This window comes from Mizuhopecten yessoensis, unplaced genomic scaffold, assembly GCF_002113885.1.
Source record: "Mizuhopecten yessoensis strain PY_sf001 unplaced genomic scaffold, ASM211388v2 scaffold213, whole genome shotgun sequence".
NCBI classification, from domain to species: domain Eukaryota; kingdom Metazoa; phylum Mollusca; class Bivalvia; order Pectinida; family Pectinidae; genus Mizuhopecten; species Mizuhopecten yessoensis.
The window spans coordinates 1,822,615-1,849,194 of record NW_018403434.1 but is presented as its reverse complement, the minus strand read 5'-3'; the positions used below and the strand labels follow the sequence as shown (position 1 = coordinate 1,849,194).

General features: G+C 37.3%; 1 protein-coding gene across 1 annotated transcript in view; it reads right to left on the bottom strand.

Moving 5' to 3' along the window:
* Positions 1-25,505, bottom strand: part of LOC110441309 (kinesin-like protein KIF28P) — a 33,388-nt gene extending 7,883 nt beyond the window's left edge. Inside the window, exons 1-17 of the mRNA XM_021484456.1 lie at positions 25,036-25,505; positions 17,243-17,437; positions 12,269-12,493; positions 11,295-11,412; positions 10,789-10,900; positions 10,207-10,314; positions 9,647-9,765; positions 9,359-9,429; positions 8,764-8,824; positions 7,656-7,805; positions 6,690-6,805; positions 5,885-5,999; positions 4,858-4,921; positions 3,939-4,067; positions 3,345-3,505; positions 2,704-2,852; positions 1,049-1,186 (exon numbers count right to left, since the gene is read on the bottom strand). Of these exons, the coding sequence (XP_021340131.1) occupies positions 1,049-1,186; positions 2,704-2,852; positions 3,345-3,505; positions 3,939-4,067; positions 4,858-4,921; positions 5,885-5,999; positions 6,690-6,805; positions 7,656-7,805; positions 8,764-8,824; positions 9,359-9,429; positions 9,647-9,765; positions 10,207-10,314; positions 10,789-10,900; positions 11,295-11,412; positions 12,269-12,493; positions 17,243-17,437; positions 25,036-25,077 (2,073 nt within the window). The 5' untranslated portion in view covers positions 25,078-25,505. The remainder of the gene's footprint in view (positions 1-1,048; positions 1,187-2,703; positions 2,853-3,344; positions 3,506-3,938; positions 4,068-4,857; positions 4,922-5,884; positions 6,000-6,689; positions 6,806-7,655; positions 7,806-8,763; positions 8,825-9,358; positions 9,430-9,646; positions 9,766-10,206; positions 10,315-10,788; positions 10,901-11,294; positions 11,413-12,268; positions 12,494-17,242; positions 17,438-25,035) is intronic.
* Between the last annotated feature and the right edge of the window lie 1,075 nt (positions 25,506-26,580).

The following is a 26,580-nucleotide window of genomic DNA, read 5'->3' as shown; positions in this document are numbered from 1 at the left end:
CAAAAATACGTTTGAATTTCCCCCTTATCATATCAGTGACGTCAGTAAGTTCAAATTCCAGAACAGCCGAATTTTCCAGAAGAAAAAATATAGTCTCTCGTGTCATTGAAAACCACACGCACATAAAATGGTTTGAACACAAACTTAATTTTATTATTTATTTCATATGAGTGTGTTTAGGTTGAATTTTTGTAATAATTGCATAACTTCTGCCTGTTTAAAATTAAAGCTGTTTTTCGCGCATTAATAGATTACATGATTTTGGAAGTGATGCGGCGCTGAATGGACTCCATGAAACAGATTCCATGTCTAATAGGTCAGATTAGCATCGCTAGCAGACGACGATTTTCATAAGGGCTCGGTTTCGAGATTTTGAGTAGGCCTAATGGATGACATCACTGAAGATACACATTCTAAAACCTTGTCGATACCCTCGACTTTTACAAGGTTTTATAAATAAGTTTTAGTGTTTTGGTTATTCACTGATGTTATGCATAACTCAAAATCTCGAAACCGAGCACTTGTGTGATGACGGTAATTTCGTATCTAGAATGGCGTTTACAATAATTGTGTGGTACCTACACATCTTATATTGTCATAATTTGTCAAGTCGCTTAATTTTTTACGATGACCTACATTGCTTAATGCTAACGAACCCAGCAAGTTATCTGAGTATCCTATTGATACCGAAAGTATCTGGTGGCCATGTATATACTATGTTCCTACACTGACCGAATCACTGTAAATTGCAGTATACAGTCTCTAATACTGGAATTTGGTTTACTAACGACATATAGGCAAATGTAACACAGAATGTAAATATTAAGGTATGTCAGATTTAATTGCGAAGCTACCTGCAATGATCTCCCTTATATCCAGCTCAGAGTATCTTCTACTGTCAGGGTATGCATTAATAGACACTATGCCTAAAACAAGACCCGGACGCTGATATTCATGTATAATTCCTAATTGACAACATTGTTAAAGTGTAGACTTAGAAGAATAACGGTACTCTAAGTATGATTAAAATCTAGCCAAATATGATCACCTTCGAAACACGCCAGTTCTCGTCCTTGGAGATAAAGTCCTGGTACTGCTGCTGCATGAGGGCATTGCGGTGTATGGCCTTATCTTTGGTCCACATCCAGTGATTACCAGTAGTAAGGTCCTTCACCTTCATCCGTACCTTGAATTATCCGTGCATTATGTTATTATGATACACCTGATCAGGACAACACTCAAACCATAATTTCGGGTTTGTGTACGCAGAATACCACGTATCGTATTAACCAAATATGCATTGCATCTACTAACATGTATTTAATGATGTTTATTTTTGTCGATACCTTATTTGTTCGTTGTAAGTTAATCTTCCTGACTACAGAGATAAAAGTGATCGATTGAATTGTGATCTATGTGTTTTACTCATTAAATACTAAATTGTGTCGTCACAGAAACGAGAAGTTACTGGGTAGATATGTGCCTGATTGATACATGACATATTTCATGTTGTCTTTTTCTTGAGGTCAAAATGCAACGTGACATCACTTGTTAAATACGTTGTGACGGGCTATCTAAAACGTTAACAGTCATAGACTTTATTATAGACAACGATAGCTGGGTGGAATAGTAAATCTGAAACGGATAATTTGAAACAGAAAAATAGTGTTAATGGAATTCCAAACGTGCTATCATAAGATTTGGGCGTGAATTCAGCTGGAATTATTGCCACAAGCCAGTTTGTATTGGCTTAGGGAACAAGGATGCTTGAAAAGGTGAGAATACATTTGCTTAATCATTCTTACTTCAGTTAAAACCGCCTGAAAATAAAATAATTGACAAACAATTGAGCGATTTAATACTCTTGGTAAATAACAATTTAAAATATTAAAAAATATATAATTATTCGTTATCGCTTACTCAATTAAGGCCTAAAAACTAAGTCCATACTATTCACTATCCCATACCATTTTCGTTTAAGACGTGTTGCCTCTACACGTTTTTTAAGTTGACAGACAAAGCAACATTTGATAGTTTATTTTATGAATTTTCTGAAGCTGGTCAATACATTTTTATCAACCATTTTTGTTCTATTCCATTTTTCGATAAATCCATTCATACTCATGATCTTTATATAACAACACTAGTAAACAACGCCGACAATTTACTGGATACAATGTGGAAGTCTAACGAGGTCTTACTGCAGACAGATTCACGGTAAATAAGGTGTTTATCGACAAACACGGAATTATGAACTATTATATAGTAGCAAAAAGACAAAGTGTTGTAACTCTGTATTAATCCGATGCATACAGAGTAACCAACGCTAGTTGAAAAAAAAGTTTTGTTATTAAAATATAAGATTGAAAGAAATTAAATTAAGATAATATTACATCCGATTATTTTCCAAAAAAAACCCAAACAAGTTGCATTCTTTTTCCTGATAGCTACGTTTATGAACAAATTCTATCATTCTAACGGTACACAACAGAGTATTCCTTATGTAAATCAATTAGAATGAATATGAACAATCGAAAGGCCAGAAATCGACTAACGCTTTTGTTCGAATATATGCTACTATCAGGAAGATATATAGTTCATTGTTTCTCATTTTCCTAGAATGTGTTTTGAACTTTTGAATAAAAATATCTTAATAATGTTTCTTTATGTTTACACTTGTTTATAAATATTTGCGATCTATACCTCAGTAGGTCCTCTGTGGAGACTGCGGAACGCTGGAGCTAGTAAAGCGACTTCAAACTTCACTTTCTTATCCATTTCCTCAGACATAGCGTTGGCTTCATTCATGATCCGCAGTACCTGTGTGACTTCCTCCTGTAATATCAGGTCCTCTGGAATGCAAAAAGGAACAGTCATTCAATGAGGAACAAATGCATAATGCAATAACTACAAGTACAAAGAAAGTAAGCATTCATTTGAAAATATTGTTTGTAGGTGCAAAAAACTAAGCAAAGCAAACTCACTTTACCGTAACACATTGTCATTTCGTTTATCAAAAAAAAACATCAATGACACCAAGAGTCAATTATTTAAATGTTCCGAATCATATGTCGAGGGACATATAGCAATGCATATGCTAGTTCAAAGCGGAAAACCTGTGTCATCATTGCTAAATACATTTTATTTGAATGATTTAAAAGTAATTATCAATAAGCTTTAACGACTCAATACGATAATTGTCTGTATAAAAATGTAGCCATATCGTACTAGAAATGCCTGTAAATGGGTGATTTTTATTCAAATGTTACATTTACGAAATAAAATGAGTTCTGGTTACCATTGACGGGTCTTATTTATCAGAACAGAATTTGTTAAACATATACCTTTCGACGTGCCGTCTTTTGAAACAAGACCAGACATCATAGCTAGCTCCTGTTGTGCCTCATCAAAGGTTGGGATATGTACTTTATTTCCACTTTCAGATTGTTTTGTGGCCTCTACAGGGTGATGGAAAATGTAAAGGACGTTCGCTCCGAACAGTACCCTGGAAATCGAAATCATTATATAAGTTACATGTAATGCGAGAATTATACGATATTCGTAATTTGTATTCAAGTTATTCTCACACTTCTCTAATCGGCATTGTCTAATAACAACGATTTCCCTGTGTGTGACCAGTCACTTAGATCCACCCATACTGTCGGTTTGTTTCCTACAATTCATTGCTTTTTGTTCATTTGTTTTGCATGGAATTTGGCACTAATTCATGGTTTATCAATTTCACACAACTCTGTCACACGTTAACATTTATACAAAGTCTCTGTCTGAAATGATATTCCGTTATAATTCTATCTTAGAAAAGAAAACTACCTATCATGTTCACATACGTTGAAAAGACAACACTTAATTAAAAAATGATGCAGGTAAATTAAACCATTATAAGGCTTAGTCTGAGTTTTATGTATGTTCCAACTGACCTGTCATGATGATGTAATCTGGTCTCGGCTAATATTTTCTGACCGTTGACGGTCACTTTGGCGGTATCAACCGGTTGTATAAGCACTGATCCATCTTTGTTAATAATCTCTGCATGGTTGGGTTGGATGCTGATGTTAGTACAAACAAGACTTATGAATGGTAAATAAAATTAAGAAGACAGACAAGGTTGAGGGAGCTACTCGTGTTGTCCTTTTTGCGGGATGCTGAGATAAACACCTTGGGTACATGCATGTGTAATGGCGTTGATAGGTGAAACAGGTGTCATGAGTATGACAGAGCAACGACGAAATAATTAGATATCACCCTCGTATCATCTTCAATTGGTTCATTGTTAACACAGCATATAAACATTCAATATTACATAGAACATTGCTGAAATGCAGGACGTGTTGCAACAAAAGGATGAGGTAACATATCAAGCCGTTTGCAGTCTTCTCCTTGTAGTATGACTTTTATATTAATTTCCTCACATTAAACAATACGAATATATATAAATAAAGCATTTGATATAGCGCCCCATCTAGCTAACATAAGCCACTCTAAAACGCTTTATAGTACACAGATATACAATTAATACAATTAGAATATACATTAATCAATACAATTCTGAGAGTTTCGCATGAGCTGCCTTATCAGGCGCTAACTACTAGTCTTATGCCACCTGGCTAATATCTCCCCATGTGTGTATGCCTGTGTGTAAGCTGGAGATGTAATGTGAAGAGAAATTACACAACAGGCAATAAGGAACACCAATCCTCAAAGCGTACTGCCATAAGTATGTTTTTTATATAACTGTAAATACTTAATAGTGACTAGGATTACATACTACATTTAGTTATTCAACAGGTACCTGTCTATTAGACAATATAGGCTTCTTAGATGTTGCCATGTACTCACCCAAGACCTGAAAGTGGTATGTCTGCATCTGATTCTGCTGTCTTGCTCCCTATTAAAACTTTTCCTGTTGGTTCCGAGAAAAGGGCAATCTATTTAATATGTTTATAGTTAAAAAGCGGTAAAAATGTTAAACGTTTATGTGTCTGTAGAAATATAAATACAAGAAAACACTGAAGCCTAATCTCGTTAGTACTTTCGTCCATCTTTAGGCTGTTCAAGTGATTTGAGTTTATCTTTGACGTCATGAAGAGGGAACACGAATATAGCTATGGAAAACAGGACAATTTTCTACATATATACACGAACCATAGCGTCAGAGAAAAAGGCAGTATTTTATATATATATAATGGAAATTGCTTTTAAAGAAAAAGGCAGTATTTTTCATATATATAATAGAAATTGCTTTTAAAGAAAAAGGCAATATGTTACATATATATTTTAATCATAGCCTCAGAGAAAAAGGCCATCTTTTACATATATAATAAAATTTGCTACAGAAAAAAGGCAATATGTTATATATATACATTAAACAAAAGATATAAAGTTAAAGGCAATATATTACATATAAATATACATGTAGCGATAAATATTTTATCGCTATTTCATACATGTGATACGGGACGAAGTCTTCGTGTTTTGTTTTATTTATATATACATGTATATATACTGAAACTAAAAAAAACATTCAAGCCTGCTCATGCAACTACCTTTAATTACGGTTCCCAATAGTAGTGATTTCATTGTACAGTACACTTATGAAAAAAAAACGCCTTCGTAAGGTAACCACTGCTGTGACCTCATTGGTGCTCTTACTTCATGACTGACTGTATATATGACAGCTACCTCGTGCGGCATGACCATTTGAATCATTTAAACAATCATTTACCCATATCGCTAAGATACAGTTTCTGAACGAACAGTGTTACACAATGTATGTATATGTACAATTATGTGTGATCCCCTTACAAGACATTAAACTATTATCGCTTTAGTATTAAATGATTGGAAAACAGACAAAGATTATCACCTTTATCGCAGAAGTGGACCACCATGCCATTAAGTGCCGGATCCTCATTTAGGTTCCAAAAGTGTGGCGTAACTTTCTTGTGTTCCTCTATCCTCTTTTCATCTTCAATCTTTGCCTAAATAGATTAAGAGATGCCATATTGAAATGTTTGTAACAATCTGATTCCATCTCATACAAAAATCGGAAATTTAGTTTGGCAAATAAAACTGACATGCTTTTTTCTTAAGGATATGGTAACGTATGCTCTTGATATTCAAGTTATTTTTCGACCTTATAGAGGAAATCTGATCCTTGTTAAGTTGAACTAATCTTCGCAAGTAAGATATTTTTTACTACTTACGACCAAAGCAGGGTTACATGTTAATTTAGAATCCTAACGAGTTATTATGTGAAATTGTTTGAATTATAAATCAAATGAGCGGCAGCGAATTGGTAAGGACAAAGTTAACAAATCGATACCTTTGATGACCTGTTTAGTGATATACATACGACATAACAACAAATATATGGTTAAGCCGTTATACTATCAGGACTAAGATTAGATGATTTTCTTTTTATCTAACAAAACGGATTTCCATTATTGCAATTTTATTTATTAATCATTCTTATTTTAATTCGAAACAACATATTCCTTTTAATTGGTCTCAATGAAAGAAGACTATTTTAAAATTGTGTTAATGATTATTACATGTTATTAACAGCGCTGTACGAGTATTAAAGAACACTGTCCAAAATATTGATACATCTTTTATAGCCATTTGACTTTTCAGGCCAATCACACTCAATCTGAGGGCTTTTGACATACCTGGTTTTCTTTCTGTGCTTTCTCAAGTCGTTGTTCCCAGGATTGCTTCATTTCCTCCATTTCCTTTTGGTTCTGTTGTAACTGTTCCTCAAGCAACCGTTTTTCCTCACTTGTGGCTACAAATATGAATGTTGACTTTTTTTAATTTTATCAAATTGATAGTTTCCGCTTTACCTGTTCAATACATTATGTACCGTGTTATGTTCACAGAACAGCTATATGTTACAATGCTCAAATACATACCTAAAACAATGAATGATGAGCAAAAGTTAGAAAAGTAAATTAGCATGCATTACATACGTATATAAGACATGAAGATATCGATATTAAAAGACAATAATATCACATACAGGAAATATTACGTTAAACGTGAGTGCTAAAACCTGTTATAACCTTAAACAGATAAGTTTTATTTAAATGATAGATGTATTCTTTTGCAACGTTCTAGTCTTTAGGAAATGGTTGTACCAAGCAAACTTTAACCCCCGAAAAAATCCGGTAACACTTCATGTTGCACCGTACGTTGTCATGGTGCTCCAAATGGTATGGATTTTGTAGAAATGGCAGTCAATGTTTACTTTATGAATATATTTACAGCAACAACTGTGGACGCTGGACTTCCTTCCGACTGATGGGTTACTGGATATAACACAGAGCAACATCAACGTTTGTCGTAGTGAACAATCTCATCAAGCTAGCGTTTAATATTTTGATAACAATAAAATACTCTTCGTCTATTATAACTATATCTACCAAAGATGTGTTTATCATACATTGAAGGTTGGCCACAATTAAATATTTTTTGTGCATACAACTGTTTCTTTATCACAAGTTGAAGGGAAGCCCCCCAACATTTCCCTGTCAACATGGAGCTTACTAAAGATATCATATCAATAAAATGACAAAATAGTATCGCAAACAATGAGCTAGACGTCCAAACAGACATTTTGTCCAGACGGCGATTACCTTCTGTGCCTTCTCCTTGTAAAGCGTTTATTCCTCCCACTTTCAAAAGCTTCAGTAGCCGCGCGTTTTCCTCTCGGAGTTCTCGGATGAGTTTATCTGTGGGATTCTCATTGACAGTCGCTGTGGTCTTGATCGCTTTTGCTCGATCAGCTTTGCAAATACAAAACCATTTCAAATAGATAAAGACTGGGTATGTTCGAAAGTATTATGCTTTAAGTAATATGTATTTAAACGCATTATGGATTGCATGCAAGACATCGATAAAAAAAAATAATATTCAATGGCAATCGTGCTGGAGAGAATACCAAAATATTATGCCATATCAGGTCGTGAAACATGCTCGAAATTGGAATTGTCACAATACATATGCACAACATATCAAAGGGGAATAACTCCGGAAGGCTAATAATCTACTCATGTTGATGAAACTCAATTACAATGAAAAGGTTGCTCTCAAATTATATTATCGTACGTTTAAAGAAACTATTATTGTAACTATATTACAGTTTATATAATGTTAAAATACGGCCATTACAAATACCTTATATAAAAAATGGCAGGGTGAATTTTAGCAAAACCACTGGTCAGACAAATGGTTTGGTTTTTCTGCATGTAACGACGTGTACATTTGAGGGTATTAAATTTTCATTTTATAGCCTGCAGATATTTCTCTTAAACATATAAGGATAGGTAAAGAAATATTTTTGTATCTATTCCAGGACCCGGTTCGTTTATTCAAGAAGGCACGATAGTGTAAAATTCTAGAATTAATTCTTTAGTTCTTAAAAAGTGTTGTTTTTTTGCAAATAAAATTAACAACTTCAGTCAATAAAAATCAGAAATTATATTTTATTGTTCAAACTACTCTAACTGCAATTGTTTATCTCAATATTTCAAATTACAAATTATATAGTTCACCATGGACGTATTTATTGAATCCTGTCGATATCACTTTAGAGGTCGACTTAACATAATAACCAACATTTTTGCACATACGATGTAAATATCATTTTTTGGGGAATCACTTGTCCAGGTCAAGATCTTATAATGTAGTATCGAGCATATTATTGTACAAATATCGTCAAAAACAATTATAAAATTGTCTTACCAAATCTGAGAGTGGATAGCGTTTCTTTGTAGTTGATATCTGCGGGACTTAGTGCAGCAATCTAGTTAAAAGAAGAGGATAACGGTGTTTGATGTAATGAGTAAATGATTCTGCAACCTGTCAACCTCATAACAAATCAGACGCATTAGAGTTTCAATAAGCATACTAGCGTATCAGTACAAACATACCTTATTTTGTAAATGATGACAGTCGCTTAATTTATTATAAGAAATTGATTTACCTTATCTAACAGAAATATACAACATAAATATAACTAATTGCCAATAGAAATGAAAACTTGTACATTTCAACACAACACATTTATGGGGAAAGTACGGAAATATATCAATGAAAACCAATATCCATATGCATGTCTATATCCTCTCGATGAAATGCATGTATAGAGGGACAACGTCTGTACAAGCTTATTTTGGAAACCGTAATTATGTAGTTTGCAGGATGCCCTTTGCATTTCTGATTTCATTACGGTATTTCGTGTTAGGTAATACATTCGTGTGGGTTGTGTTTTTTTTTGGGGGGGGGGGGGGGGGGGGGCTGTATGCATAATAAAATGACTAAGTATTATCGAGCTTACCATAACTGTCTTACTGTTGCCACCAAGAGCGTTCTTTAACAACATTGTCAGGGCAGAGTCTCTGTATGGAACTGAAAGTAGAGCGATTACCTCGTCAAAAGACCATAGAAATTAATACATGAATACACATGTAGTCATGTTTGATGCATGACGTATAATAATCGAGATCATCTTGACATATATGACAATTATATGTACAAATCCGAATCTGCTTATTTTTTTCGGTTGTATAGCATTATAGTTTTACTGTTTTGTTTGTATATAAATACAGGTCAGATGCCAACTTACTGAAAGGTTTTGCTTTAGCAAGAGCATTGATGACATTTCCGAGTGAGCTTAGCGACTGATTGATACTGCTTCCTTCCTTCAGCCTGTCCCCCTGTGCTCCAGTGCTCGCCACCCTCTCGCTGATTGAATGGAATTATGCATCGTATTAGTAATCTCTAACAAATTCTGAACATTTTGTTTCACAAACGGATAAGCACCTCTAAGATTAACAGCGGAATAAACTTGTTTAAACACCGAATAATAGTTTATCTGTATTATGTATTACAAAAAAAAAATGTTTTGAAAATTGTGAATTGTGTTTTTATGACATGAAAGCATACAATGCACACACATATATAATTCTTTATGTACATTTGATATGCCGTAAACTATTTGTCTAAGCGCTTTTAGTATGCTTGCTTAATAACCTATCATGACAATCGCAGACTATGTAGCACTAAATCATGATTTGCGTGTAGCATGATAATTGTTGTCGATGCGCAAATTATGAGTACGTGAATATAAATACATGTTAATTGTATTACTTAACAATGCAATCATCGCCTAGATTGCGTCCTCACCTGCCGGCTAGATCGACAAGGTTGATGACCGACGTCTTGGTCATACTCTGGCCTTTACCGTCTTTAGTCACCTGTTTGAAGTGGACGGCCACAATGGTGTGAGCGCGGCTGTAACACAGGACATTTTAATAAAACGTTAAAAGAACAGTATCAATATCTGGACATTTGGAATTCCGTACATACAATGAAAGAATACCAGTCTGCTTTAAAGGAACGTGAACAAAATCTTCAACCACGTTTTGTATACATGTCTTTTCTGGTGAGGCTATACTCACAAATTTATACCATAAATGAAAACAAGCTATAGTAATGCTTATATTTAAGCGGAATATCAAATCATAACTAATATATATAGTTATATGATAAGTAGGAAATTTGCCTTATATTTAAACACATATATACTCACGTATGAGATTTCCTGTGATTAAGATTAGCTCAACCCTAACCGACGCTCTACAGAAAAACAAAAGTGATTGAAGTGGTAACATTCTGATTATTTTTCGTAACTACAGTTCGACATGAATCGATGTCAGCTAGACGTGATTTTACATGACTGACATTAGTAACAAATATTGCACTGACCTACTCGTTGCATTCATATTTGTCGACGCTACTGTTCTGTTTTTTGTGCCTTCATTGATTTTGTTTTCAATCTCGGGATAACTGTTCACCAGTGATGTCGTAAGCGCCTCAACTATAAACAAACAAACAAAATTCTGTAACAAATTGAAAAGACCATCCCCCCCNAAAATTGTCGTTCAATTGCCAACAATAATGTAACTGTCACCATGTGTTACATTTATAATTTCAAATACGTTTCTCTACCTGACATGCTGATGAAGTGATATAGATATATATCAAGAGTAATTTTGCTGCATCAAATGATAAAACATATATTCATATCACATAATATTCTTATAGCGCATTATGAAAATCATCATGTATTACCTGATATTGGGCAATAACACATAACACATAACCCATGTCTGATGCGTAATATTGCATATACGATTAACTGTACGGGTCTCATCATGTTACCACTTGACTTTACATACATGTACCATTGTCAATAATGTTGTGTATATTACCATAGAAGCCTCTCTTCGGGTCACTCTTGATTTTCATGCTTCCCTTGTTCTTGTTAGATTTAGAGTTCAGTAAATCTCGAACTTGTTCGTTGTATATTTCTAACATACTAATCATCACCTGAAACGTCAACAAATCATGTTAAATCATCAATAAATATTACTCAATTGCAGTGACACATTTCACTGATTACAAACCAAGGCAAAACAACATACTCCGTCGTTTACAAACAACGACAATACAACAGACTACGTCATTTACAAAGACAAAACAACATACTACGTCGTTTACAAACAAAGGCAATACAACATACTCCGTCTTTAACACACAACGACAATACAACATACTACGTCGTTTACAAACAAAGACAAAACAACATACTCCGTCGTTTACGAACAAAGACAAAACAACATACTCCGTCGTTAACAAACAAAGACAAAACAACATACTACGTCATTTACAAAGACAAAACAACATACTACGTCATTTACAAAGACAAAACAGCATACCCCGTCGTTTACAAACAAGGATATAAAACACTGTAACACATCACACCGTTCAGAAACAAAGGCTAAATAGCATATACCGCCGTTTGAAAACAATTACAAAATAAAATACCACATCATCAACACACAAAGTCAAAATAGGATACGACACTCCTTACCAATAACACGATCCGGGAAAAAGATGTATGTTTTGTAAAAAATATTTGTTTTGTTACAGATAATGACCGATATTGAAAAACACAAATGCAAAGTTCATGTTGAATATATTAGGTATAACTATACATGTTAACAATTGTATCTTTTTCTTGCAATCAACGTACAGCATTGTGGCTTACACACCTCAATTTTGTCGTGTTTCCTTGAAGCAATAGGTTGAGTCTGGCTGTGTTCCACAAAATACATAAGTCTTCAGTGTACTTTGCGGTTTTTTTTAGGCACAAGTGTTTCGAAATTTGATGTAATTTATTTACCTCATACACCCCCTTGTCTTTAACATCACCAGTATCACTCCGCTTTTTGTCGATACCATTAAACAGTTCTATGCAGACCATTGGGACGATCCCTTTGTTGGATTGGTACCCGACCATTGAATACGTCTTCCCACTTCCGGTCTGGCCGTACGCAAACAGAGAACAGTTGTAGCCCTTCCATGCATTGTCCAGCACCCCTCTGCCTAGGTTGTCAAATACACGTTTCTGGGGGAAAAACAGGTTTAACAACAACCGTAAGATGTTGTTATTATTTACAATAAAACACACTCGGAATATCAGGAATGAGTAATGCAGATTACTATTATCATCGATCCTCTTAAAACAAATGAGCGCTTTCATACGAGTAATTTTAAGATTATGCTGGACGGCGGAGGTTCAATTGGATATAAAAAAAAACTGTTAGTACATGTGACAATATAAGAATTACACAAATAATCCTAATTGAAATTGACATAGTGGATCTTATTTGACTTTTAATTTCATTTGAGATTTATAAAACGAGCCTCTGGTAATCTACAAAATTTCCAGGTAAAATAATGAAAGGATTCACATGTTTCAATTTACAAATGTACGTTGTTAGATTAAGTTTATCACATAATCAAGTTTTGTCGAAAACATGCACGAGATTTTTCTCAGACTGTCTTGAAATCTGAAATATAGACATTTTCATCAATTATATATGCTTATAATACTAAACCAACATAGCGAAATCCAAAGGCAGTAAGTGATGTACGTGTAAGGAGAACTGGACATTCCCTTATTTGAATACCTGAGGTCGAGTACAAGCCCATACCCTAGTTAGATACTTAGACTATAACCAGGCCGTACCCTAGTTATATACTTAGAGTAGACCTGATGTCGAGTACCAGGCCTTACCCTAGTTAGATACTTATTCTATACCTGATGTCGAGTACCAGGCCTTACCCTAGTTAGATACTTAAACTATACCTGATGTCGAGTACCAGGTCGTACCCTAGTTAGATACTTAGACTCTACCTGATGTCGAGTACCAGGCCGTAACCTAGATAGATACTTAGACTATAACCAGGCCGCACCCTAGTTATATACTTCAACTATACCTGATGTCGAGTACCAGGTCGTACCCTAGTTAGATACTTAGACTCTACCTGATGTCGAGTACCAGGCCGTCCCCTAGATAGATACTTAGACTATAACCAGGCCGTGCCCTAGTTATATACTTAGACTATACATGATGTCGAGTACCAGGCCTTACCCTAGTTAGATCCTTAGACTATACCTGATGTCGAGTACCAGGTCGTACCCTAGTTAGATACTTAGACTCTACCTGATGTCGAGTACCAGGCCGTCCCCTAGATAGATACTTAGCCTATACATGATGTCGGTACCAGGCCGTACCCAAGTTAGATACTTAGACTATAACCAGACCGTACCCTAGTTATATACTTAGACTATACATGATGTCGAGTACCAGGCCTTACCCTAGTTAGATACTTAGACTATATCTGATGTCGAGTACCAGGCCGTACCCTAGTTAGATACTTAGACTTTACCTGATGTCGAGTACCAGGCCGTACCCTAGATAGATACTTAGACTATACATGATGTCGGTACCAGGCCGTACCCTAGTTAGATACTTAGACTATAACCAGGCCGTACCCTAGTTATATACTTAGACTATACCTGATGTCGAGTACCAGGCCTTACCCTAGTTAGATACTTAGACTATACCTGATGTCGAGTACCAGGCCGTACCCTAGTTAGATACTTAGACTATAACCAGGCCGTACCCTAGTTATATACTTAGACTATACCTGATGTCGAGTACCAGGCCTTACCCTAGTTAGATACTTAGACTATACCTGATGTCGAGTACCAGGCCGTACCCTAGTTAGATACTTAGACTATAACCAGGCCGTACCCTAGTTATATACTTAGACTATACCTGATGTCGAGTACCAGGCCTTACCCTAGTTAGATACTTAGACTATACCTGATGTCGAGTACCAGGCCGTACCCTAGTTAGATACTTAGACTATACCTGATGTCGAGTACCAGGCCGTACCCTAGTTAGATACTTAGACTATACCTGATGTCGAGTACCAGGCCGTACCCTAGTTAGATACTTAGACTATACCTGATGTCGAGTACCAGGCCGTACCCTAGTTAGATACTTAGACTATACCTGATGTCGAGTACCAGGCCGTACCCTAGTTAGATACTTAGACTATACCTGATGTCGAGTACCAGGCCGTACCCTAGTTAGATACTTAGACTATACCTGATGTCGAGTACCAGGCCGTACCCTAGTTAGATACTTAGACTATACCTGATGTCGAGTACCAGGCCGTACCCTAGTTAGATACTTAGACTATACCTGATGTCGAGTACCAGGCCGTACCCTAGTTAGATACTTAGACTATACCTGATGTCGAGTACCAGGCCGTACCCTAGTTAGATACTTAGACTATAACCAGGCCGTACCCTAGTTAGATACTTAGACTATACCTGATGTCGAGTACCAGGCCGTACCCTAGTTAGATACTTAGACTATAACTGATGTCGAGTACCAGGCCGTACCCTAGTTAGATACTTAGACTATAACCAGGCCGTACCCTAGTTAGATACTTAGACTATACCTGATGTCGAGTACCAGGCCGTACCCTAGTTAGATACTTAGACTATACCTGATGTCGAGTACCAGGCCGTACCCTAGTTAGATACTTAGACTATACCTGATGTCGAGTACCAGGCCGTACCCTAGTTAGATACTTAGACTATACCTGATGTCGAGTACCAGGCCGTACCCTAGTTAGATACTTAGACTATACCTGATGTCGAGTACCAGGCCGTACCCTAGTTAGATACTTAGACTATACCTGATGTCGAGTACCAGGCCGTACCCTAGTTAGATACTTAGACTATACCTGATGTCGAGTACCAGGCCGTACCCTAGTTAGATACTTAGACTATACCTGATGTCGAGTACCAGGCCGTACCCTAGTTAGATACTTAGACTATACCTGATGTCGAGTACCAGGCCGTACCCTAGTTAGATACTTAGACTATAACCAGGCCGTACCCTAGTTAGATACTTAGACTATACCTGATGTCGAGTACCAGGCCGTACCCTAGTTAGATACTTAGACTATACCTGATGTCGAGTACCAGGCCGTACCCTAGTTAGATACTTAGACTATACCTGATGTCGAGTACCAGGCCGTACCCTAGTTAGATACTTAGACTATACCTGATGTCGAGTACCAGGCCGTACCCTAGTTAGATACTTAGACTATACCTGATGTCGAGTACCAGGCCGTACCCTAGTTAGATACTTAGACTATACCTGATGTCGAGTACCAGGCCGTACCCTAGTTAGATACTTAGACTATACCTGATGTCGAGTACCAGGCCGTACCCTAGTTAGATACTTAGACTATACCTGATGTCGAGTACCAGGCCGTACCCTAGTTAGATACTTAGACTATACCTGATGTCGAGTACCAGGCCGTACCCTAGTTAGATACTTAGACTATACCTGATGTCGAGTACCAGGCCGTACCCTAGTTAGATACTTAGACTATACCTGATGTCGAGTACCAGGCCGTACCCTAGTTAGATACTTAGACTATACCTGATGTCGAGTACCAGGCCGTACCCTAGTTAGATACTTAGACTATAACCAGGCCGTACCCTAGTTAGATACTTAGACTATACCTGATGTCGAGTACCAGGCCGTACCCTAGTTAGATACTTAGACTATACCTGATGTCGAGTACCAGGCCTTACCCTAGTTAGATACTTAGACTATACCTGATGTCGAGTACCAGGCCGTACCCTAGTTAGATACTTAGACTATACCTGATGTCGAGTACCAGGCCGTACCCTAGTTAGATACTTAGACTATACCTGATGTCGAGTACCAGGCCGTACCCTAGTTAGATACTTAGACTATACCTGATGTCGAGTACCAGGCCGTACCCTAGTTAGATACTTAGACTATACCTGATGTCGAGTACCAGGCCGTACCCTAGTTAGATACTTAGACTATACCTGATGTCGAGTACCAGGCCGTACCCTAGTTAGATACTTAGACTATACCTGATGTCGAGTACCAGGCCGTACCCTAGTTAGATACTTAGACTATAACCAGGCCGTACCCTAGTTAGATACTTAGACTATACCTGATGTCGAGTACCAGGCCGTACCCTAGTTAGATACTTAGACTTTACCTGATGTCGAGTACCAGGCCTTACCCTAGTCAGATACTTAGACTAAACCTGATGTCGAGTACCAGGCCGTACCCTAGTTGGATACTTAGACTATAACCAGGCCGTACCCTAGTTATATACTTAGACTATACCTGCTGTCGAGTACCAAGCCGTAACCTAATACGATACTTGGACTATAACCAGGCCGTACCCCAGTTAGATACTTAGACTATACCTTATGTCGAATACCAGGCCTTACCCTAGTTAGATACTTAGACTATACCTGATGTCGAGAACCAGGCCGTACCCTAGTTAGATACTTAGACTATCCCTGATGTCGAGTACCAGGCCGTACACTAGTTAGATACTTAGACTATACCTTATGTCGAATACCAGGCCTTACCCTAGTTAGATTCTTAGACTATACCTGATGTCGAGTACCAAGCCGTACCCTAGTTAGATACTTAGACTATACCTTATGTCGAATACCAGGCCTTACCCTAGTTAGATTCTTAGACTATACCTGATGTCGAGTACCAGGCTGTACTCTAGTTAGATACTTAGACTATACCTGATGTCGAGTCCCAGGCCGTACCCTAGTTAGATACTTAGACTATACCTTATGTCGAATACCAGGCCTTACCCTAGTTAGATTCTTAGACTATACCTGATGTCGAGTACCAAGCCGTACCCTAGTTAGATACTTAGACTATACCTGATGTCGAGTACCAGGCCGTACCCTAGTTAGATACTTAGACTTTACCTGATCAGCATATTTCGATCCCGCAGGTTCCATGTATTTATCCGGGCGCTCAGTGTACTCGTCATGAGACCAATAGGAAAAGTCAAAATTGAACTTCTTCGGCTCAGCGTTGATGTCTTCGGGATTACGAATTTCCGTAGAGTTCCCCACCATCTTGATGATAAGAGTGGCATTTCTCTCCTTCTCTCTCTCATTGTGGGCCAGGGTCAAGGACAAAATCAGTAAAATTTTGTTTTTTTGAAATTGATATGTTTAGCTAACATGTATAGTACTATGCGAGTTAGGTATCATGCCGGCAACCCGGGCAATAGGTATCGGAGCAAAAGGTAAGGCTGGACAACGGCTAGAACAGAAATAGGTACATTGTAGCAATGTAGCTAAGAACGTGAACACTGTCGTACACACCTTACCATAGAGTATAACGTTAATAATCACTGTCGTAAACAACTTACCATACAGTCTACGTTAATGATAACTGTCGTACACACCCAACCATACAGTCTAACGTTAAAGATCACTGTCGTAAACACCCAACCATACAGTCTAACGTTAGTGATAACTGTCGTACACACCCAACCATACAGTCTAACGTTAATGATCACTGTCGTACAATTTTAACCATACAGTCTTACGTGAATGATCACTGTCGTACACACCAAGCCATACAGTCTAACGTTAATGATCACTGTCGTACACACCCAATAACACAGTCTTACGTTAATGATCACTGTCGTACAATCTTAATCATACAGTCTTACGTTAATGATCACTGTCGTACACACCCAACCATACAGTCTAAAGTTAATGATCACTGTTGTACACACCCAACCATACAGTCTAACGTTAATGATCACAGTCGTACACACCTACCCATACAGTCTAACGTTAATGATCACTGTCGTATACACCCAAATATACACTCTAACGTTAATTATCACTGTCGTACACACCCAACCATAAAGTCTAACGTTAATGATCACAGTCGTACACACCTCACCATAAGGTCTTACGTTAATGAGCACTTTCGTACACATCTATCCATACAGTATAACGTTAATGGTCACTGTCGTACACGCCTCACCATACAGTCTAACGTTAATGATTACTGTCGTACACACCTATCCCTACAGTCTAACGTTAATGATCACTGTCGTACACACCCAACCATACAGTCTAGCGTTAATGATCACTGTCGTATACACCCAACCATACAGTCTAACGTGAATGATCACTGTCGTACACACCTAACCATACGGTATAACGTTAATGATCACGTACACATCCAAACATACAGTCTAACGTTATTGATAACTGTCGTATACACCCAACCATACAGTCTAACGTTAATGATCACTGTCATACACATCCAACCATACAGTCTAACGTTAATGATCACAGTCGTACACACCTCACCATAAAGTATAACGTTAATGATCACTTTCGTACACATCTATCCATACAGTCTAACGTTAATGATCACTGTCGTACACAACCAACCATACAGTATAACGTTGATTATCACTATCGTACACACCCAACCACACATTCTAACGTTAATGATCACTTTCGTACACACCCAACTATACAGTCTAACGTTAATGATCACTGTCGTACACAACCAACCATCTATTCATACAGTTTAACGTTAATGATCACTGTCGTACACACCCAACCATACAGTCTAACGTTAATGATCACTGTCGTACACACCTATTCATACAGTTTAACGTTAATGATCACTGTCGTACACACCTATCCATAGAGTCTAACGTTAATGATCACTGTCGTACACACCCAACCATACAGTCTATCGTTAATGATCACTGTCGTACACACCCAACCATACAGTCTAACGTTAATGATCACTGTCGTACACACCTTACCATACAGTCTAACGTTAATTATCACAGTCGTACACACCTACCCATACAGTCTAACGTTAATGATCACAGTCGTACACACCCAACAATATACTCTAACGTTAATTATCACTGTCGTACACACCCAACCATACAGTCTAACGTTAATGATCACAGTCGTACACACCTATCCATACAGTATAACGTTATTGATCACTGTCGTACACACCTATCCATACAGTATAACGTTCATGATCAGTGTCGTACACACCTTACCATACAGTTTAACGTTAATGATCACTGTCGTATACACCCAACCATACAGTCTAACGTTAATCATCACTGTCGTATACACCCAACCATACAGTCTAACGTTAATCATCAATGTCGTATACACCCAACCATACAGTCTAACGTTAATGATCACTGTCGTATACACCCAACCATACAGTCTAACGTTAATGACCACTGTCGTACAAACCCAACCATACAGTCTAGCGTTAATGATCACTGTCGTACACACCCAACCATACAGTCTAGCGTTAATGATCACTGTCGTATACACCCAACTATACAGTCTAACGTTAATGATCACTGACGTACACATCCAACCATACAGTCTAACGTTAATGATCACAGTCGTACACACCCAACAATATACTCTAACGTTAATTATTACTGTCGTACACACCCAACCATACAGTCTAAAGTTAATGATCACTGTTGTACACACCCAACCATACAGTCTAACGTTAATGATCACAGTCGTACACACCCAACCACACATTCTAACGTTAATGATCACTTTCGTACACACCTAACCATACAGTCTAAAGTTAATGATCACTGTTGTACACACCCAACCATACAGTCTAACGTTAATGATCACTTTCGTACACACCTAACCATACAGTCTAAAGTTAATGATCACTGTTGTACACACCCAACCATACAGTCTAACGTTAATGATCACTTTCGTACACACCTAACCATACAGTCTAAAGTTAATGATCACTGTTGTACACACCCAACCATACAGTCTAACGTTAATGATCACTGTCGGACACACCTAACCATACAGTCTAACGTTAATGATAACTGTCGTACACAACCAACCATACAGTATAACCGTACACACCCAATCATACAGTCTAACGTTAATGATCACTGTCGTATACACCCAACCATACAGTCTAACGTTAATCATCAATGTCGTATACACCCAACCATACAGTCTAACGTTAATGACCACTGTCGTACAACCCCAACCATACAGTCTAGCGTTAATGATCACTGTCCTATACACCCAACTATACAGTCTAACGTTAATTATCACTGTTAGTGTTGTACCTGTCCGCAACATTACAAAGACCAAACGCTATAAGACAGGTCCAGCACTGTCGTACAAACCCAACCATACAGTCTAGCGTTAATGATCACTGTCGTACCCACCCAACCATACAGTCTTACGTTAATGATCACTGTCGTACACAACCAACAATACAGTCTAACGTTAATGATCACGTACACACCCAACCATACAGTCTAACGTTAATGATCACAGTCGTACACCCCTCACCATAAAGTATAACGTTAATGATCACTTTCGGACACATCTATCCATACAGTCTAACGTTAATGATCACAGTCGTACACCCCTCACCATAAAGTATAACGTTAATGATCACTTTCGGACACATCTATCCATACAGTCTAACGTTAATGATAACTGTCGTACACAACCAACCATACAGTATAACCGTACACACCCAATCATACAGTCTAACGTTAATGATCACTGTCGTATACACCCAACCATACAGTCTAACGTTAATCATCAATGTCGTATACACCCAACCATACAGTCTAACGTTAATGATCACATTCGTACACACCTAACCATACAGTCTAACGTTAGTCTATCGTTAATGATCACTGTCGTACACAACCAACCATATGTCGTACACACCCAACCATACAGTCTATCGTTAATGATCACTGTCGTATACACCCAACTATACAGTCTAACGTTAATTATCACTGTTAGTGTTGTACCTGTCCGCAACATTACAAAGACCAAACGCTATAAGACAGGTCCAGCACTGTCGTACAAACCCAACCATACAGTCTAGCGTTAATGATCACTGTCGTACACACCCAACCATACAGTATAACGTTAATGATCACTGTCGTGCACACCCAACTATACAGTCTTACGTTAATGATCACTGTCGTACACAACCAAACATACAGTCTAACGTTATTGATAACTGTCGTATACACCCAACTATACAGTCTAACGTTAATGATCACTGTTAGTGTTGTACCTGTCCGCAACATTACAAAGACCAAACGCTATAAGACAGGTCCAGCAATCCGTCGTTTATCTTATCTAGCATTTTGTACATCTATTGGTATTAAATAATACTTTCTAACATTAATGATCACTGTCGTACACACCTATCCATAAAGTCTAACGTTAATGATCACTGTCGTACACACCCAACCATACAGTCTAACGTTAAAGATCACTGTCGTACACACCCAACCATCCAGTCTAACGTTAATGATCACAGTCGTACACACCCAACAATATACTCTAACGTTAATTATCACTGTCGTACACACCCAACCATACAGTCTAACGTTAGTGATCACAGTCGTACACACCTATCCATACAGTATAACGTTATTGATCACTGTCGTACACACCTATCCATACAGTATAACGTTAATGATCACTGTCGTACACACCTATCAATAGAGTCTAACGTTAATGATCACTGTCGTACACACCCAACTATACAGTCTAGCGTTAATGATCACTGTCGTACACACCCAACCATACAGTCTTACGTTAATGATCACTGTCGTACACACCTATCCATAGAGTCTAGCGTTAATGATCACTGTCGTACACACCCAACTATACAGTCTAGCGTTAATGATCACTGTCGTACACACCCAACAATACAGTCTAACGTTAATGATCACTGTCGTACACACCTCACCATACAGTCTAGCGTTAATGATCACTGTCGTACACACCCAACCATACAGTCTAACGTTAATGATCACTGATAGTGTTGTACCTGTCCGCAACGTTACAAAGACCAAACGCTATAAGACAGGTCCAGCAATCCGTCGTTTATCTTATCTAGCATTTTGTACATCTATTGGCATGAAATATTGCTGTTTACCCAGGTCAGATTCAATAGTGAGAACTAGATGTTTAATTAACCTTTTCGTACTTATTTATGCCCAAAGAATGATATCAGATTTTGGTTTTGCATGAATGACTTCCTTAGGCTACACTTTTACGCCGTTCAAATGAAGCATACAGTTCTGTGCCTAATTAAAAGTCACGAACGTACTTTTCCTCTCTATTTCTATCCTTTTTTAGTGATTTTTTTTCTGAAGTCAATTTTTACTCTACTGAAACAAAACTTTGAACCATGAATTTATTTCAAACCGCTTGACAGAAAATTCGAGAAATATGACGAGAAGAAATCCAAACATTCTTTTGCATTGATACGCGCAGAAATCTTTTCTTCAGGAGCGTTAAAATTTATTTCCGAATTATTCAATGAAAAAATGTAGAATGCTTGATATATACAGGAAAAAAAGCATTTGTGACCCTAAATTTAGCACAGGACCAGGGTGCAGGGAGTAGCTGACAGGGTGGGGCTGATATGATACGGCTGAGAGGGTATGACTGATAAGGTAGGGCTGACAGGGTGTGGCTGATAGGGGGGCTGACAGGGTGGGAATGATAGGTGTGGTTGGATTAGGGCGGGGAGCTGGCAGGGTGGGGATGATAGGTGGGGCTGACAGGGTGGGGTTTGATTAGGGCGGGGGGCTGGCGAAGATGATTTTCGCTTCGTTCTTACAAGTACACTGTAGCTTTCAGATGACTGATACAATATGACTATCAAACTACAGTTTAAACAGAGTAATATCGACAATCACATCATAAGTATCACATGCCGGCACACCAGCCATCGTGCAAAGATACAAATGTATCTGTGATATCAAAATATGAAAGAATGAACTATTTTGTAATGATTGGATACTAGGTTTTTATGAAGTTGTTCCTTTTATTACATCCATAACTTTGAAAATATCTGAAAATTAAACCAGCAGAGATATGTTATTGTGAAAATCCATGTATATTTGATACTTCTTTCAGTACTGTTACACTTCGTTTTTGTACTAATATGCTTTGATTTTCGTTATTTACTTAAACTTTGCCAGAAAATCCTGATACTGTATAACCACAGATACATTTTACAAGAATTCCGCACTCAAAAAAAATCGGCAAAACATTACAGGAAAATAACTTGGAGAAAACATTTATTAAATATGAGCATCTGAATGTCGAATGTTCGAATAACAGTAATCCATAAAATTTCTTTTTAATTTAGAAATATTTCATTAAAGTGACGTAGGGTACCAACTTCAAAGTTAACCAGAATGTAAAACAGACTGAGAGTTTACTTCACACGTCAAATAGACAAAGGATACTACCTATACTGTAATATCTAACACTCTGGCCTAGATCTGTAGGAACGTTTTAAAAGTAACGTATGACACGAAAGGTGACATCGATTGAACACTAGTACTGTGTCAGTGTAACGCCCTGCTTACCTTAGAGAGTCAATATTTGACTGTAGTTAGTAGTTACGCCAGCCGTGCAAGGACAAACATGGGCCTTCATGGATAGCAATTCACAATGAGTTTAAATATCATCGTCGTATGATCATGTTGTCGTAATTGATGTCTGTCAGGTTATATGGCCTCAACAACAGCTCATAACATAAACGTTTTTATTTTTAATGTTGTATGTGGTGACGAATACTTCTGTTGTTTTAGGGAAGCGACCTTTTGTTAAATTTAAAAATATATATTGATCAAAGATATCAGATATTTAGATATTTAAGTGGAATTGGACCGGTAAGATTACATGATGACATAGGACATTTTGGAGAGTGATGTATCACAGCTGTTGGGTGTGTTTATATCCAAATCAAGCTGGCAGCGATTAGCTTAGAGAACAACACTCATTCTCCTAAAGTCTTCCTAAACATATCTTTAAAAGTAATATCCTGCTCTAGACCGCTCAATTGTTTCAGAGGGAGGAAATCTTACAATTATACAATGACAACTAATTTAAAAAAAAAAAAAGTGCGGTAGATCCAATCTGATGAGCTGTTCTTTGCATTGTCATATTAGGATTTGAAGAAGCTTTCAAAATAGGGATATCTGGCAAGGGTACTACATGCTTGTAAACACGCCATAGTAAGTGAAGAAGTTTTCAGCTATTGATAAGTATGTGTGTTTGAAATAGATCCCATTGTAAATCTGTATTGGCATTAGTAGTTGCATGACAATCTGTCTGTGTGTTGACTACGTGTGTGCTGTGTTTAACATGACACTGAAGGTTAGGTGCATCGTACATACTTGACATGTTTTATCTTGTTATATATAGATAGCTATGTCTGGGTCAGAGAGTCTCATAAACGGGTGTCTTCAATCCCGCTATACGATATATTGGGTACTGATTGTGATCTGTTCGAAAAACAATATACAACATAGACATTTGTTCTATTTTTGAGACAATGTATGATTGAACACAACATGATTTTAAGAGTCAGTACGATCACGGAATTTGATTAGATGTTATCTAAGTCCGTGGTACGATAAACCATTTTTAAACGTATGCTGATTCATACATCTATTACACAATGTCTGATATCGATTATCTGGACCGGAAATAGATTTACCTGTGTTAATCTTACCTGTCTAACGATCAGTAATTGCGCGTGCTTGGAAACGCTGCATCGATCGAGGTTCTTATGCTGTTTACGTTATCAAACACAAGTAATCAGTAATTACACATCAACAGACATACACTGATGTTAACACAAAGGATATAAATGGCCTCACTCGGACTGCCACCTTCACGTTTTCTGCCATAGTTCCTTCTCTGCTTATTCCGGGAACGCCACTCTACTTTAGCTGACATACACTTCCAGGCATCCCCTTTGTTTTCAGATATCTTACTAAAACACACTACAAATTCACTGGTGACGTTTCAGTCCTATGAGTTCCACGAAAATGTAACGCAATACCTTCGACTGTTAGCACAATTCGCTTAAACCTTTCGGACAACAGTATTTTCCAGTTGTCCTGTGTTGTTAATGTTTTCTGGTACGTCCAAATGAAATATGATCACATTCGATATGGTATTCATCTACCGATACCAGTAAGATCGAGTGCAATATAATCAATAGTATTGACTATATCGACACATGTGTACTGCGCTAGTGTACCTAACTATAGAGCGGGTACGTCAGGAACCACTCACAAAGCGTTTTGGTAGAGGACCCGTCAGGTCTTTATTGATTACAATACTCTTTGAGGCGTATACACACGTGTAAACACACACTACTTACCTACCTGTTAGACACACTGTATAGAATTTAAAGCTCTGTGGAATGACAGCTTGACAACCGACAGTAACAATACAATGTATAATGTAGACCTTTATATAAGTCCACGCATTGTTAGTTTAATTACTAAATACCCCACAGTAACAATACAATGTATATGTAGACCTTTATATGTAAGTCCACGCATTGTTAGCATAATTACTAAATACCCGACAGTAACAATACAATGTATATATATGTAGACCTTTATATATAAGTCCACGCATTGTTAGCTTAATTACTAAATACCCGACAGTAACAATACAATGTATTTGTAGACCTTTATATATAAGTCCACGCATTGTTAGCTTAATTACTAAATACCCGACAGTAACAATACAATGTAAATATAGACCTTTATATATAAGTCCACGCGTTGTTAGCTTAATTACTAAATACCCGACAGTAACAAAACAATGTATAATGAAGACCTTTATATATAAGTCCAAACCCTTGCCTATTGCAATACCCTGGGCTGGTTCCTTGATAATTATGGAATATCAAGACGTTCTTTGGTACTGGTCAACTCAAGTTTTGTATTGCATTGTGTCTTACGACTCATATGATCAAACACAACATACATACTTATACAAAACAGTACAAAATCAACAAATTTCACTTACACATCTACAGAACTTCTGACACACCATCAGTGTTGACAAAACATACCGCATTCTCTAAAGAATTTATTTCCTTTGTCACATACAGTATATGACTCACAAAATATGTAAAGCCTTTCTTAATATTTGTCGTGAGTAGTTCTACTTGTTGAATTGTGCTTCTAATTTAATATGGCTTAACATCCGACTTTCATAGTGTTATAAAATATGGGTCTTAAACATAAACCGTTTTCAAATCTTCAATATCAATAACAAAGAATGCATAGTCTATTGATATGATCGTCATTATGGTGTCTAGCTATTATTTATTTAATCCGCGTGCTGAATTTCAAATTCTGACTTTGTCTTTCATGAACTGCTTATCAACT